The 13,841-nt window shown below is 53.1% G+C and overlaps 1 protein-coding gene across 1 annotated transcript in view; it reads right to left on the reverse strand.

Annotated features, from left to right (window-relative positions):
• The window catches only part of LOC144742061 (neurofibromin-like), a gene marked incomplete at its 3' end in the record, with an annotated part of 29,963 nt that extends 17,874 nt beyond the window's left edge, over window positions 1-12,089 (reverse strand). The window contains exons 1-4 of the mRNA XM_078624563.1: window positions 11,925-12,089; window positions 9,180-9,293; window positions 3,639-3,718; window positions 2,204-2,327 (exon numbers count right to left, since the gene is read on the reverse strand). Of these exons, the coding sequence (XP_078480689.1) occupies window positions 2,204-2,327; window positions 3,639-3,718; window positions 9,180-9,293; window positions 11,925-11,933 (327 nt within the window). The remainder of the gene's footprint in view (window positions 1-2,203; window positions 2,328-3,638; window positions 3,719-9,179; window positions 9,294-11,924) is intronic.
• Between the last annotated feature and the right edge of the window lie 1,752 nt (window positions 12,090-13,841).

The following is a 13,841-nucleotide window of genomic DNA, read 5'->3' on the forward strand; positions in this document are numbered from 1 at the left end:
ACGTGGTGCAACACACAGAACGAGACGTGGTGCAACACACAGAACGAGACGTGGTGCAACACACAGAACGAGACGTGATGCAACACACGGAACGTGACGTGGTGCAACACACAGAACGAGACGTGGTGCAACACACAGAACGAGACGTGGTGCAACACACAGAACGAGACGTGGTGCAACACACAGAACGTGACGTGGTGCAACACACAGAACGTGACGTGGTGCAACACACGGAACGTGACGTGGTGCAACACACAGAACGAGACGTGGTGCAACACACAGAACGTGACGTGTCACTGTGTGTGCGTGTCACTGTGTGTGTGTGTCACACTGTGTCACTTACTGTGTGTGTCACTGTGTGTGTCACTGTGTGTGTCACTGTGTGTGTGTGTCACTGTGTGTGTGTCACTGTGTGTGTGTGTCACTGTGTGTGTCACTGTGTGTGTCACTGTGTGTGTGTGTCACTGTGTGTGTCACTGTGTGTGTGTGTGTCACTGTGTGTGTCACTGTGTGTGTGTGTGTGTCACTGTGTGTGTGTCACTGTGTGTGTCACTGTGTGTGTGTCACTGTGTGTGTCACTGTGTGTGTCACTGTGTGTGTGTGTCACTGTGTGTGTGTGTGTCACTGTGTGTGTCACTGTGTGTGTCACTGTGTGTGTCACTGTGTGTGTCACTGTGTGTGTCACTGTGTGAGTGTGTGTCACTGTGTGTGTCACTGTGTGTGTCACTGTGTGTGTCACTGTGTGTGTCACTGTGTGTGTCACTGTGTGTGTGTGTGTCACTGTGTGTGTCACTGTGTGTGTCACTGTGTGTGTGTGTCACTGTGTGTGTGTGTCACTGTGTGTGTGTGTCACTGTGTGTGTGTGTCACTGTGTGTGTGTGTCACTGTGTGTGTCACTGTGTCTGTGTGTCACTGTGTGTGTCACTGTGTCTGTGTGTCACTGTGTGTGTGTGTCACTGTGTGTGTCACTGTGTGTGTGTGTGTCACTGTGTGTGTGTGTGTCACTGTGTGTGTGTGTGTCACTGTGTGTGTGTGTCAGTGTGTGTGTGTGTGTGTCACTGTGTGTGTCACTGTGTGTGTCACTGTGTGTGTCACTGTGTGTGTGTCACTGTGTGTGTGTGTGTCACTGTGTGTGTGTGTCACTGTGTGTGTCACTGTGTGTGTCACTGTGTGTGTCACTGTGTGTGTCACTGTGTGTGCGTGTCACTGTGTGTGTCACTGTGTGTGTCACTGTGTGTGTCACTGTGTGTGTGTCACTGTGTGTGTCACTGTGTGTGTCACTGTGTGTGTGTGTCACTGTGTGTGTCACTGTGTGTGCGTGTCACTGTGTGTGCGTGTCACTGTGTGTGTCACTGTGTGTGTCACTGTGTGTGTCACTGTGTGTGTGTGTGTCTGTGTGTGTGTGTCACTGTGTGTGTCACTGTGTGTGTCACTGTGTGTCACTGTGTCACTGTGTGTGTCACTGTGTGTGTCACTGTGTGTGTGTGTGTCACTGTGTGTGTCACTGTGTGTGTGTGTCACTGTGTGTGTGTGTCACTGTGTGTGTGTGTCACTGTGTGTGTCACTGTGTCTGTGTGTCACTGTGTGTGTCACTGTGTGTGTCACTGTGTGTGTGTGTCACTGTGTGTGTGTGTCACTGTGTGTGTCACTGTGTGTGTGTGTGTCACTGTGTGTGTGTGTGTCACTGTGTGTGTGTGTGTCACTGTGTGTGTGTGTGTGTCAGTGTGTCACTGTGTGTGTCACTGTGTGTGTCACTGTGTGTGTCACTGTGTGTGTCACTGTGTGTGTCACTGTGTGTGTGTGTGTGTCACTGTGTGTGTGTGTGTGTCTCTGTGTGTGTCACTGTGTGTGTCACTGTGTGTGTCACTGTGTGTGTCACTGTGTGTGTCACTGTGTGTGCGTGTCACTGTGTGTGCGTGTCACTGTGTGTGTCACTGTGTGTGTCACTGTGTGTGCGTGTCACTGTGTGTGTCACTGTGTGTGTGTCACTGTGTGTGTCACTGTGTGTGTGTCACTGTGTGTGTCACTGTGTGTGTCACTGTGTGTGTGTCACTGTGTGTGTCACTGTGTGTGTGTCACTGTGTGTGTGTCACTGTGTGTGTCACTGTGTGTGTGTCACTGTGTGTGTCACTGTGTGTGCGTGTCACTGTGTGTGCGTGTCACTGTGTGTGTCACTGTGTGTGTCACTGTGCGTGCGTGTCACCTTGAACTTGAGCAGGAACTTGTTCCGACAGATGAGGATCTCACGCAGCCACTTGAGCACCTCCGTGCAGTTGGGCAGCTGGTGGGAGAACAACTTCTGGCAGATCGAGTGCAGCACCTGGGAGCTACAGGGACATCAACAACAACAACAACAACGACGTCAATAACATCAACAACAACATCATCAACATCATCATCAACAACAACAACAACAACATCAACAACATCAACATCATCAACAACATCAACTACAACATCAACTACAACATCAACTACAACATCAACAACATCAACATCGACAACAACAACAACATCAACATCATCAACAACATCATCAACAACATCAACAACATCATCAACAACATCAACAACAACATCAACTACAACATAAACTACATCAACAACATCAACTACAACATCAACAACATCTTTAACAACATCTTTAACAACATCAACAACATCATCAAAAACAACAACAACAACAAGTTCAACATCAACATCAACAACATCAACATCAACAACATCAACAACAACAACAACATCAACAACAACAACGTCAACAACAGCAACACTACCATGAGCGTTGATAACAGCTGCGGCTATGTACTGTGGTGAGTGTTTGGTGAGTGAGTGGTGAGTGAGTGAGTGAGTGTGTGGTGAGTGAGTGGTGAGTGAGTGAGCGAGTGAGTGAGTGAGCGGGTGAGCGAGTGAGTGGTGAGTGAGCGAGTGAGTGAGTGGGGAGTGAGCGAGTGAGTGAGTGGCGAGTGAGTGAGTGGTGAGCGAGTGAGTGAGCGAGTGAGTGAGCGAGTGGGTGAGTGAGTGAGTGGTGAGTGAGTGGCGAGTGAGTGAGTGGTGAGTGAGTGGTGAGTGAGTGGGTTAGTGAGTGAGTGAGTGAGTAGTGAGTGAGTAGTGAGTGAGTTAGTGAGTGAGCGAGTGAGTGAGTGAGTGAGCGAGTGGGTGAGTGAGTGAGTGGTGAGTGAGTGGCGAGTGAGTGAGTGGTGAGTGAGTGGTGAGTGAGTGGGTTAGTTAGTGAGTGAGTGGTGAGTGAGTGGTGAGTGAGTGGTGAGTGAGTGGTGAGTGAGTGGTGAGTGAGTGAGTGGGTGAGTGAGTGAGTGGTGAGCGAGTGAGTGGCGAGTGAGTGAGTGGCGAGTGAGTGAGTGAGTGGTGAGTGAGTGAGTGAGTGGTGAGCGAGTGAGTGAGTGAGTGAGTGAGTGAGTGGGTGAGTGGTGAGCGAGTGAGTGAGTGGCGAGTAAGTGAGTGGCAAGTGAGTGAGTGAGTGAGCGGTGAGCGAGTGAGTGAGTGGTGAGCGAGTGAGTGAGTGAGTGAGTGGGTGAGTGGTGAGCGAGTGAGTGAGTGGCGAGTAAGTGAGTGGCGAGTGAGTGAGTGAGTGGTGAGCGAGTGAGTGAGTGGTGAGCGAGTGGTGAGGAATTCCTCACCTGATATCCCAGAATGTGGCAATGGGGGCATCAGGATTCCACAACTCAATGATCTCCGGCTGATGCAGCACCAGCAGAGCCTAGGCAGAGCACACCCACTCACCAATCACTCACCCACTCACCCACTCACTCACTCACTTACTCGCCACTCACTCACTCGCTCACCACTCACTCACCCACTCACTCACTCACCCACTCACCCACTCACTCACCCACTCACTCACTCACCCACTCACCCACTCACTCACCCACTCACTCACTCACCCACTCACCCACTCACTCACTCACTCACCCACACACCCACTCACCCACACACCAATCACTCACCACTCACTCACTACTCACCCACTCACTCACCCACTCACTCACTCACCCACTCACCCACCCACTCACTCACCCACTCACTCACTCACCCACTCACTCACCCACTCACTCACTCACTCACTCACCCACACACCCACTCACCCACACACCAATCACTCACCACTCACCCACTCACCCACCCACTCACTCACTCACCCACTCACTCACTCACTCACTCACTCACTCACCCACACACCCACACACTCACCCACTTACTCACTCACTCACCCACTCACCCACTCACTCACTCACCACTCACTCACTCACTCACCACTCACTCACTCACTCACCCACTCACTCACTCACCCACTCACCCACTCACTCACTCACCCACTCACCCACTCACTCACCCACTCACTCACTCACTCACTCACCCACTCACTCACTCACCCACTCACCAATCACTCACCCACTCACCCACTCACTCACTCACTTACTCGCCACTCACTCACTCGCTCACCACTCACTCACCCACTCACTCACTCACCCACTCACCCACTCACTCACCCACTCACTCACTCACCCACTCACCCACTCACTCACCCACTCACTCACTCACCCACTCACCCACTCACTCACTCACTCACTCACCCACACACCCACTCACCCACACACCAATCACTCACCACTCACTCACTACTCACCCACTCACTCACCCACTCACTCACTCACCCACTCACCCACTCACTCACCCACTCACTCACTCACCCACTCACCCACTCACTCACTCACTCACCCACACACCCACTCACCCACACACCAATCACTCACCACTCACCCACTCACCCACCCACTCACTCACTCACCACTCACTCACTCACTCACTCACCCACACACCCACACACTCACCCACTTACTCACTCACTCACCCACTCACCCACTCACTCACTCACCACTCACTCACTCACTCACTCACCACTCACTCACTCACTCACCCACTCACTCACTCACCACTCACTCACTCACCCACTCACCCACTCACTCACCCACTCACCCACTCACTCACTCACTCACCACTCACTCACTCACTCACCCACTCACTCACTCACCCACTCACTCACCACTCACTCACTCACCACTCACTCACTCACTCACCCACTCACTCACCACTCACTCACTCACTCACCCACTCACTCACCCACTCACCCACTCACTCACTCACCCACTCACCCACTCACTCACCCACTCACCCACTCACCCACTCACTCACCCACTCACTCACCACTCACTCACTCACCACTCACTCACCACTCACTCACTTACTCTCCCACTCACTCACTACTCACTCACTCACTCACCACTCACTCACTCACTCACTCACTCACCCACTCACCCACTCACTAACCCACTCACTCACCACTCACTCACTCACTCACCACTCACTCACCACTCACTCACTCACCCACTCACTCACTCACTCACTCACCCACTCACTCACTCACCCACTCACCCACTCACTCACCCACTCACTCACCCACTCACTCACTCACTCACCCACTCACCCACTCACTCACCCACTCACTCACCCACTCACTCACCCACTCACCCACTCACCCACTCACTCACCCACTCACCCACTCACTCACCCACTCACTCACTCACCCACTCACTCACTCACCCACTCACTCACTCACCCACTCGCTCACTCACTCACCCACTCACTCACTCACCCACTCACTCACCACTCACCACTCACTCACTCACCACTCACTCACCCACTCGCTCACTCACTCACCCACTCACTCACCCACTCATTCACCCAATCACTCACTCACCCACTCGCTCACTCACTCACCCACTCATTCACCCAATCACTCACTCACCACCCACTCATCCACTCACTCACCACTCACCCACTCACTCACTCACTCACCACTCACTCACCCACTCGCTCACTCACTCACCCACTCACTCACCCACTCATTCACCCAATCACTCACTCACCACCCACTCATCCACTCACTCACTCACCCACCCACTCACTCACCACTCACTCACTCACCCACTTACTCACTCACTCACTCACCACTCACCCACTCACTCACCCACTCACTCACCCACTTACTCACTCACTCACCACTCACTCACCCACCACTCACTCACCCACTCACTCACCCACTCACTCACCCACTCGCTCACTCACTCACCCACCCACCCACTCACTCACTAACCACCCACTCATCCACTCACTCACTCACCCACCCACTCACTCACCACTCACTCACTCACCCACCCACTCACTCACCACTCACTCACTCACCCACCCACTCACTCACCACTCACTCACTCACCCACTTACTCACTCACTCACTCACCACTCACCCACTCACTCACTCACCCACCCACCCACCCACCCACCCACTCAGTCACTCACTCACCCACTCACCCACTCACCCACTCACTCACCCACTCACCCACTCACCCACTCACTCACCACTCACTCACTCACCCACTTACTCACTCACTCACTCACCACTCACCCACTCACTCACCCACTCACTCACCCACTTACTCACTCACTCACCACTCACTCACCCACTCACTCACTCACCACTCACTCACCCACTCACTCACCCACTCACTCACCCACTCGCTCACTCACTCACCCACCCACCCACTCACTCACTAACCACCCACTCATCCACTCACTCACTCACCCACCCACTCACTCACCACTCACTCACTCACCCACCCACTCACTCACCACTCACTCACTCACCCACCCACTCACTCACCACTCACTCACTCACCCACTTACTCACTCACTCACTCACCACTCACCCACTCACTCACTCACCCACCCACCCACCCACCCACTCAGTCACTCACTCACCCACTCACCCACTCACTCACCCACTCACTCACTCACCCACTCAGTCACCCACTCACTCACCCACTCACTCACTCACCCACTCACTCACTCACTCACCCACTCACCCACTCACTCACCCACTCACTCACTCACCACTCACTCACCACTCACTCACTCACTCACCCACTTACTCACTCACCACTCACTCACTCACTCACCACTCACTCACCACTCACTCACTCACTCACCACTCACTCACTCTCCCACTCACTCACTCACACATTCACTCACTCATCCACTCACTCACTACTCACTCACTCACTCACCACTCACTCACCCACTCACTCACCCACTCACTCACTCACCACTCACCCACTCACTCACTCACCCACTCACTCACTCACTCACCCACCCACCCACCCACCCACTCACTCACCACTCACTCACTCACCACTCACTCACCCACTCACTCACCCACTCACTCACCCACTCACTCACTCACCCACTCACTCACTCACCCACTCACTCACCCACTCACTCACTCACCCACTCACTCACCCACTCACTCACTCACCCACTTACTCACCCACTTACTCACTCACCACTCATCCACTCACTCACCCACTCACTCACTTACTCACTCACTCACCACTCACCCACCCACTCACCACTCACACACTCACTCACTCACTCACCCACCCACCCACTCACTCACTCACTCACCCACTCACCCACTCACTCACTCACTCACTTACTCACTCACTCACTCACCACTCACCCACCCACTCACCACTCACACACTCACTCACTCACTCACCCACCCACCCACTCACTCACTCACCCACTCACCCACTCACTCACTCACCCACTCACTCACTCACCACTCACTCACTCACCACTCACTCACCCACCCACCCACCCACTCACTCACTCACCCACTCACTCACCACTCATCCACTCACTCACTCACTCACCACTCACTCACTCACCACTCACCCACCCACCCACTCACTCACTCACCCACTCACTCACTCACCCACTCACTCACTCACTCACCCACTCACCCACTCACTCACCCACTCACTCACTCACCCACCCACTCACCACTCACTCATTCACCCACTCACTCACCACTCACTCACTCACCCACCCACTCACTCATTCACCCACTCATTAAACCACTCACTCACTCACCACTCACTCACTCACCACTAACTCACCACTCACTCACCACCACTAACTCACCACTTACTCACCACTCAACACTGTGTGTGTCACTGTGTGTGTGTGTGTCACTGTGTGTGTCACTGTGTGTGTCACTGTGTGTGTGTCACTGTGTGTGTGTCACTGTGTGTGTCACTGTGTGTGTGTGTGTCACTGTGTGTGTGTGTCACTGTGTGTGTCACTGTGTGTGTGTCACTGTGTGTGTGTGTGTCACTGTGTGTGTGTCACTGTGCGTGTCACTGTGTGTGTCACTGTGTGTGTGTGTCACTGTGTGTGTCACTGTGTGTGTCACTGTGTGTCACTGTGTGTGTATCACTGTGTGTGTCACTGTGTGTGTATCACTGTGTGTGTCACTGTGTGTGTCACTGTGTGTGTCACTGTGTGTGTCACTGTGTGTGTCACTGTGTGTGTGTGTCACTGTGTGTGTGTGTCACTGTGTGTGTGTGTCACTGTGTGTGTGTGTGTGTCACTGTGTGTGTGTGTGTCACTGTGTGTGTCACTGTGTGTGTGTGTCACTGTGTGTGTCACTGTGTGTGTGTGTCACTGTGTGTGTCACTGTGTGTGTGTGTGTGTCACTGTGTGTGTGTGTGTCACTGTGTGTGTCACTGTGTGTGTGTGTCACTATGTGTGTCACTGTGTGTGTGTGTCACTGTGTGTGTGTCACTGTGTGTGTGTCACTGTGTGTGTCACTGTGTGTGTCACTGTGTGTGTGTCACTGTGTGTGTCACTGTGTGTGTGTGTCACTGTGTGTGTGTGTCACTGTGTGTGTGTCACTGTGTGTGTGTGTCACTGTGTGTGTGTGTGTCACTGTGTGTGTGTGTGTCACTGTGTGTGTGTCACTGTGTGTGTGTGCCACTGTGTGTGTCACTGTGTGTGTGTCACTGTGTGTGTCACTGTGTGTGTCACTGTGTGTGTCACTGTGTGTGTGTGTCACTGTGTGTGTGTGTCACTGTGTGTGTCACTGTGTGTGTGTCACTGTGTGTGTGTGTCACTGTGTGTGTGTGTCACTGTGTGTGTGTCACTGTGTGTGTGTGCCACTGTGTGTGTCACTGTGTGTGTCACTGTGTGTGTGTCACTGTGTGTGTCACTGTGTGTGTCACTGTGTGTGTCACTGTGTGTGTGTGTGTCACTGTGTGTGTCACCTCCATCGCCTCCTGTGCCACATCCGGCATGCCGCACTGAGGCACGAGCGTCACCAGGCCGGTGATCAGCTCTGCCGTGCTCGCCTGGATCTCGTGGCCCGGCTTGCCGGGGTTCTAGCGTCAACAACAACAACATCAACAACAACAACAACATCAACATCAACAACAACAACAACATCAACATCAACATCAACAACAACAACAACATCAAAAACATAAATTGCAGCGTCAAAACAGCCGAGGGAGTGTTGAGTGAGTGAGTGAGTGAATGACCGAGTGAGTGACTGAGTGAGTGAGCGAGTTGGTGAGTGAGTTGGTGAGTGAGTTGGTGAGCGAGTGAGTGAGTTAGCGAGCGAGTTAGTGAGCGAGTGACTGAGTGACTGAGTAAGTGAGTGAGTTAGCGAGCGAGTGAGTGGGTGAGCGAGTGACTGAGTGACTGAGCGAGTGAGTAGTAAGTGAGTGAGTTAGCGAGCGAGCGAGTGAGTGACTGAGCGAGTGAGTAGTGAGTGAGTGAGCGAGTGAGCGAGCGAGTGAGTGGGTGAGCGAGTGACTGAGCGAGTGAGCGAGTGAGTGACTGAGTGACTGAGTAAGTGAGTGAGTTAGCGAGCGAGTGAGTGAGTGACTGAGCGAGTGAGTAGTGAGTGAGTGAGCGAGTGAGTGGGTGAGCGAGTGACTGAGTGAGTGAGTTAGCGAGCGAGCGAGTGAGTGACTGAGCGAGCGAGCGAGTGAGTGAGTGACTGAGTGAGTGAGCGAGTTGGTGAGTGAGTTGGTGAGTGAGTTGGTGAGCGAGTGAGTGAGTTAGCGAGCGAGTTAGTGAGCGAGTGACTGAGTGACTGAGTAAGTGAGTGAGTTAGCGAGCGAGTGAGTGGGTGAGCGAGTGACTGAGTGACTGAGCGAGTGAGTAGTAAGTGAGTGAGTTAGCGAGCGAGCGAGTGAGTGACTGAGCGAGTGAGTAGTGAGTGAGTGAGCGAGTGAGCGAGCGAGTGAGTGGGTGAGCGAGTGACTGAGCGAGTGAGTGACTGAGTGACTGAGTAAGTGAGTGAGTTAGCGAGCGAGTGACTGAGCGAGTGAGCGAGTGACTGAGCGAGTGAGCGAGTGAGTGAGCGAGCGAGTGAGTGACTGAGCGAGTGAGTAGTGAGTGAGTGAGCGAGTGAGCGAGCGAGTGAGTGGGTGACCGAGTGACTGAGCGAGTGAGCGAGTGAGTGACTGAGCGAGTGAGCGAGTGAGTGAGCGAGTGAGCGAGCGAGTGAGTGGGCGAGCGAGTGACTGAGCGAGTGAGCGAGTGAGTGACTGAGCGAGTGAATAGTGAGTGAGTGGGCGAGCGAGTGACTGAGCGAGTGAGTGACTGAGCGAGTGAGTAGTGAGTGAGCGAGCGAGTGAGTGGGTGAGCGAGTGACTGAGCGAGTGAGTGACTGAGCGAGTGAGCGAGTGACTGAGCGAGTGAGTGAGTTAGCGAGCGAGCGAGTGACTGAGTGAGCGAGCGAGCGAGCGACTGAGCGAGTGACTGAGCGAGCGTGCGAGTGAGTAGTGAGTGACTCACGTGTAGCATGAGCCTGGGGTCTGCGTGGATGAGTTTGACGATGGCCAGCAGGAGTAAGTGAGTAAGTGAGCGAGTGAGCGAGCGAATGACTGGGTGAGTGAGTGACTGAGCGAGTGAGCGAGTGACTGAGCGAGTGAGCGAGTGAGTGACTGAGCGAGTGAGCGAGTGAGTGACTGAGCGAGTGAGCGAGTGAGTGACTGACTGAGCGAGTGAGCGAGCGAGTGACTGAGCGAGTGAGTGAGTTAGCGAGCGAGTGAGTGAGCGAGTGAGCGAGCGAGCGAGCGGGGGCGAGCGAGTGACTGAGTGAGCGAGCGAGTGAGTGACTGAGCGAGTGAGTAGTGAGTGACTCACGTGTAGCATGAGCCTGGGGTCTGCGTGGACGAGTTTGACGATGGCCAGCAGGAGTAAGTGAGTAAGTGAGTGAGTGAGCGAGCGAATGACTGGGTGAGCGAGTGACTGAGCGAGTGAGCGAGTGACTGAGCGAGTGAGCGAGTGAGTGAGCGACTGAGCGAGTGAGTGAGCGAGTGACTGAGCGAGTGAGCGAGTGACTGAGCGAGCGAGCGAGTGAGTGACTGAGCGAGTGAGTAGTGAGTGAGTGAGCGAGTGAGCGAGTGAGCGAGTGAGCGAGTGAGTGACTGAGCGAGTGAGCGAGTGACTGAGCGAGCGAGCGAGTGACTGAGCGAGTGAGCGAGTGACTGAGCGAGTGAGCGAGTGACTGAGCGAGTGAGCGAGTGAGTGAGCGAGTGAGCGAGTGACTGAGCGAGTGAGCGAGTGACTGAGCGAGTGAGCGAGTGACTGAGCGAGTGAGCGAGTGACTGAGCGAGTGAGCGAGTGACTGAGCGAGTGACTGAGCGAGCGAGTGAGTGACTGAGCGAGCGAGCGAGCGAGTGACTGAGCGAGTGAGTAGTGAGTGAGTGAGCGAGTGAGCGAGTGAGCGAGCGAGTGAGTGGGCGAACGAGCGAGTGAGCGGGGTGAGCGAGTGACTGAGCGAGCGTGCGAGTGAGTGACTCACGTGTAGCATGAGCCTGGGGTCTGCGTGTATGAGTTTGACGATGGCCAGCAGGAGTAAGTGAGTAAGTGAGTGACTGAGCGAGTGAGTAGTGAGTGAGTGAGCGAGTGAGCGAGTGAGCGAGCGAGTGAGTGGGCGAACGAGCGAGTGAGCGGGTGAGCGAGTGACTGAGCGAGCGAGCGAGTGAGTGACTCACGTGTAGCATGAGCCTGGGGTCTGCGTGTATGAGTTTGACGATGGCCAGCAGGAGCAGCTTGTAGCTCAGAGTCTCAGAGTCGGAGGATTTCTCCTTGAACTTCAGACTGGACACTTTCTCTCTGAGCGTGAGGCTCTGTGGGTCACATCAGCAGCATCATCATCAGCATCATCAGCAGCAGCAGCAGCAGCATCGTCATCATTATCATCATCAGCAGCATCATCATCATCAGCAGCAGCATGATCAGCAGCATCATCATCAGCAACATCATCATCAGCATCATCATAATCATCAGCAGCAGCAGCAGCATCGTCATCATTATCATCATCAGCAGCATCATCATCATCAGCAGCAGCATGATCAGCAGCATCATCATCAGCATCATCATCATCAGCATCATCATCATCATCAGCAGCAGCAGCAGCATCGTCATCATTATCATCATCATCAGCATCATCATCATCAGCAGCATCATCATCATCAGCAGCAGCATGATCAGCAGCATCATCATCAGCAACATCATCATCAGCATCATCATAATCATCATTATCAGAATCATCATCATCATCATCAGCATCATCATCATCAGCAGCAGCATGATCAGCAGCATCATCATCAACAGCATCATCGTCATCAGCAGCAGCATCAGCAGCAGCATCAGCAGCAGCATCATCATCATCAGCATCATCATAATCATCAGCATCAGCAGCATCATCATCATCATCAGCAGCATCATCATCATCAGCAGCATCAGCAGCAGCATCATCATCATCATCATCAGCAGCATCAGCAGCAGCATCATCATCATCATCAGCATCATCATCATCATCAGCAGCAGCATCAGCAGCATCATCATCATCATCAGCAGCAGCAGCATCATCATCAGCATCATCATCAGCATCATCATCAGCATCATCAGCATCATCATCATCATCAGCAGCAGCAGCATCATCATCATCATCAGCAGCATCATCAGCATCATCATCAGCATCATCATCAGCATCATCATCATCATCAGCAGCAGCATCATCATCAGCATCATCAGCAGCATCATCAGCATCATCATCAGCATCATCATCATCATCATCAGCAGCATCATCATCATCAGCAGCAGCATCATCATCAGCATCATCATCAGCAGCATCATCAGCATCATCATCAGCATCATCATCAGCATCATCATCATCATCAGCAGCAGCAGCATCATCATCAGCATCATCAGCAGCATCATCAGCATCATCATCAGCATCATCATCAGCATCATCATTATCATCATCAGCAGCATCATCATCATCAGCAGCAGCAGCATCATCATCATCATAATCATCATCAGAATCATCATCATCATCATCAGCATCATCATCAGCAGCAGCATCATCAGCAGCATCATCATCAACAGCATCATCATCAGCAGCAGCATCATCAGCAGCATCATCAGCAGCATGATCAGCAACATCATCAGCAGCAGCATCATCAGCAGTAGCAGCATCATCAGCAGCAGCATCATCATCAGCAGCATCAACATCAGCATCATCATCAGCATCATCATCAGAATCATCATCAGAATCATCAACAGCATCATCATCAGCAGCAGCATCAACAGCAGCATTATCATCAGCATCATCAGCAGCATCAGCAGCAGGGGAGATAGGGGTGGTGGAGGGGGATCAACCGGTGGCTGGGTGAGTGAGTGGGTGAGTGGGTGAGTGAGTGGTTGGGTGAGTGAGTGAGTGGGTGAGTGGGTGAGTGGGTGAGTGAGTGGGTGGGTGAGTGGGTGGGTGAGTGAGTGGTTGGGTGAGTGAGTGAGTGAGTGGGTGAGTGGGTGGGTGGGTGAGTGAGTGAGTGAGTGGGTGAGTGGGTGAGTGGGTGAGTGAGTGGTTGGGTGGGTGAGTGAGTGAGTGAGTGAGTGGGTGAGTG

Source organism: Lampetra planeri, unplaced genomic scaffold, assembly GCF_965212315.1.
Source record: "Lampetra planeri unplaced genomic scaffold, kcLamPlan1.2.h2 scaffold_840, whole genome shotgun sequence".
Taxonomy (NCBI): Eukaryota; Metazoa; Chordata; class Hyperoartia; order Petromyzontiformes; family Petromyzontidae; genus Lampetra; species Lampetra planeri.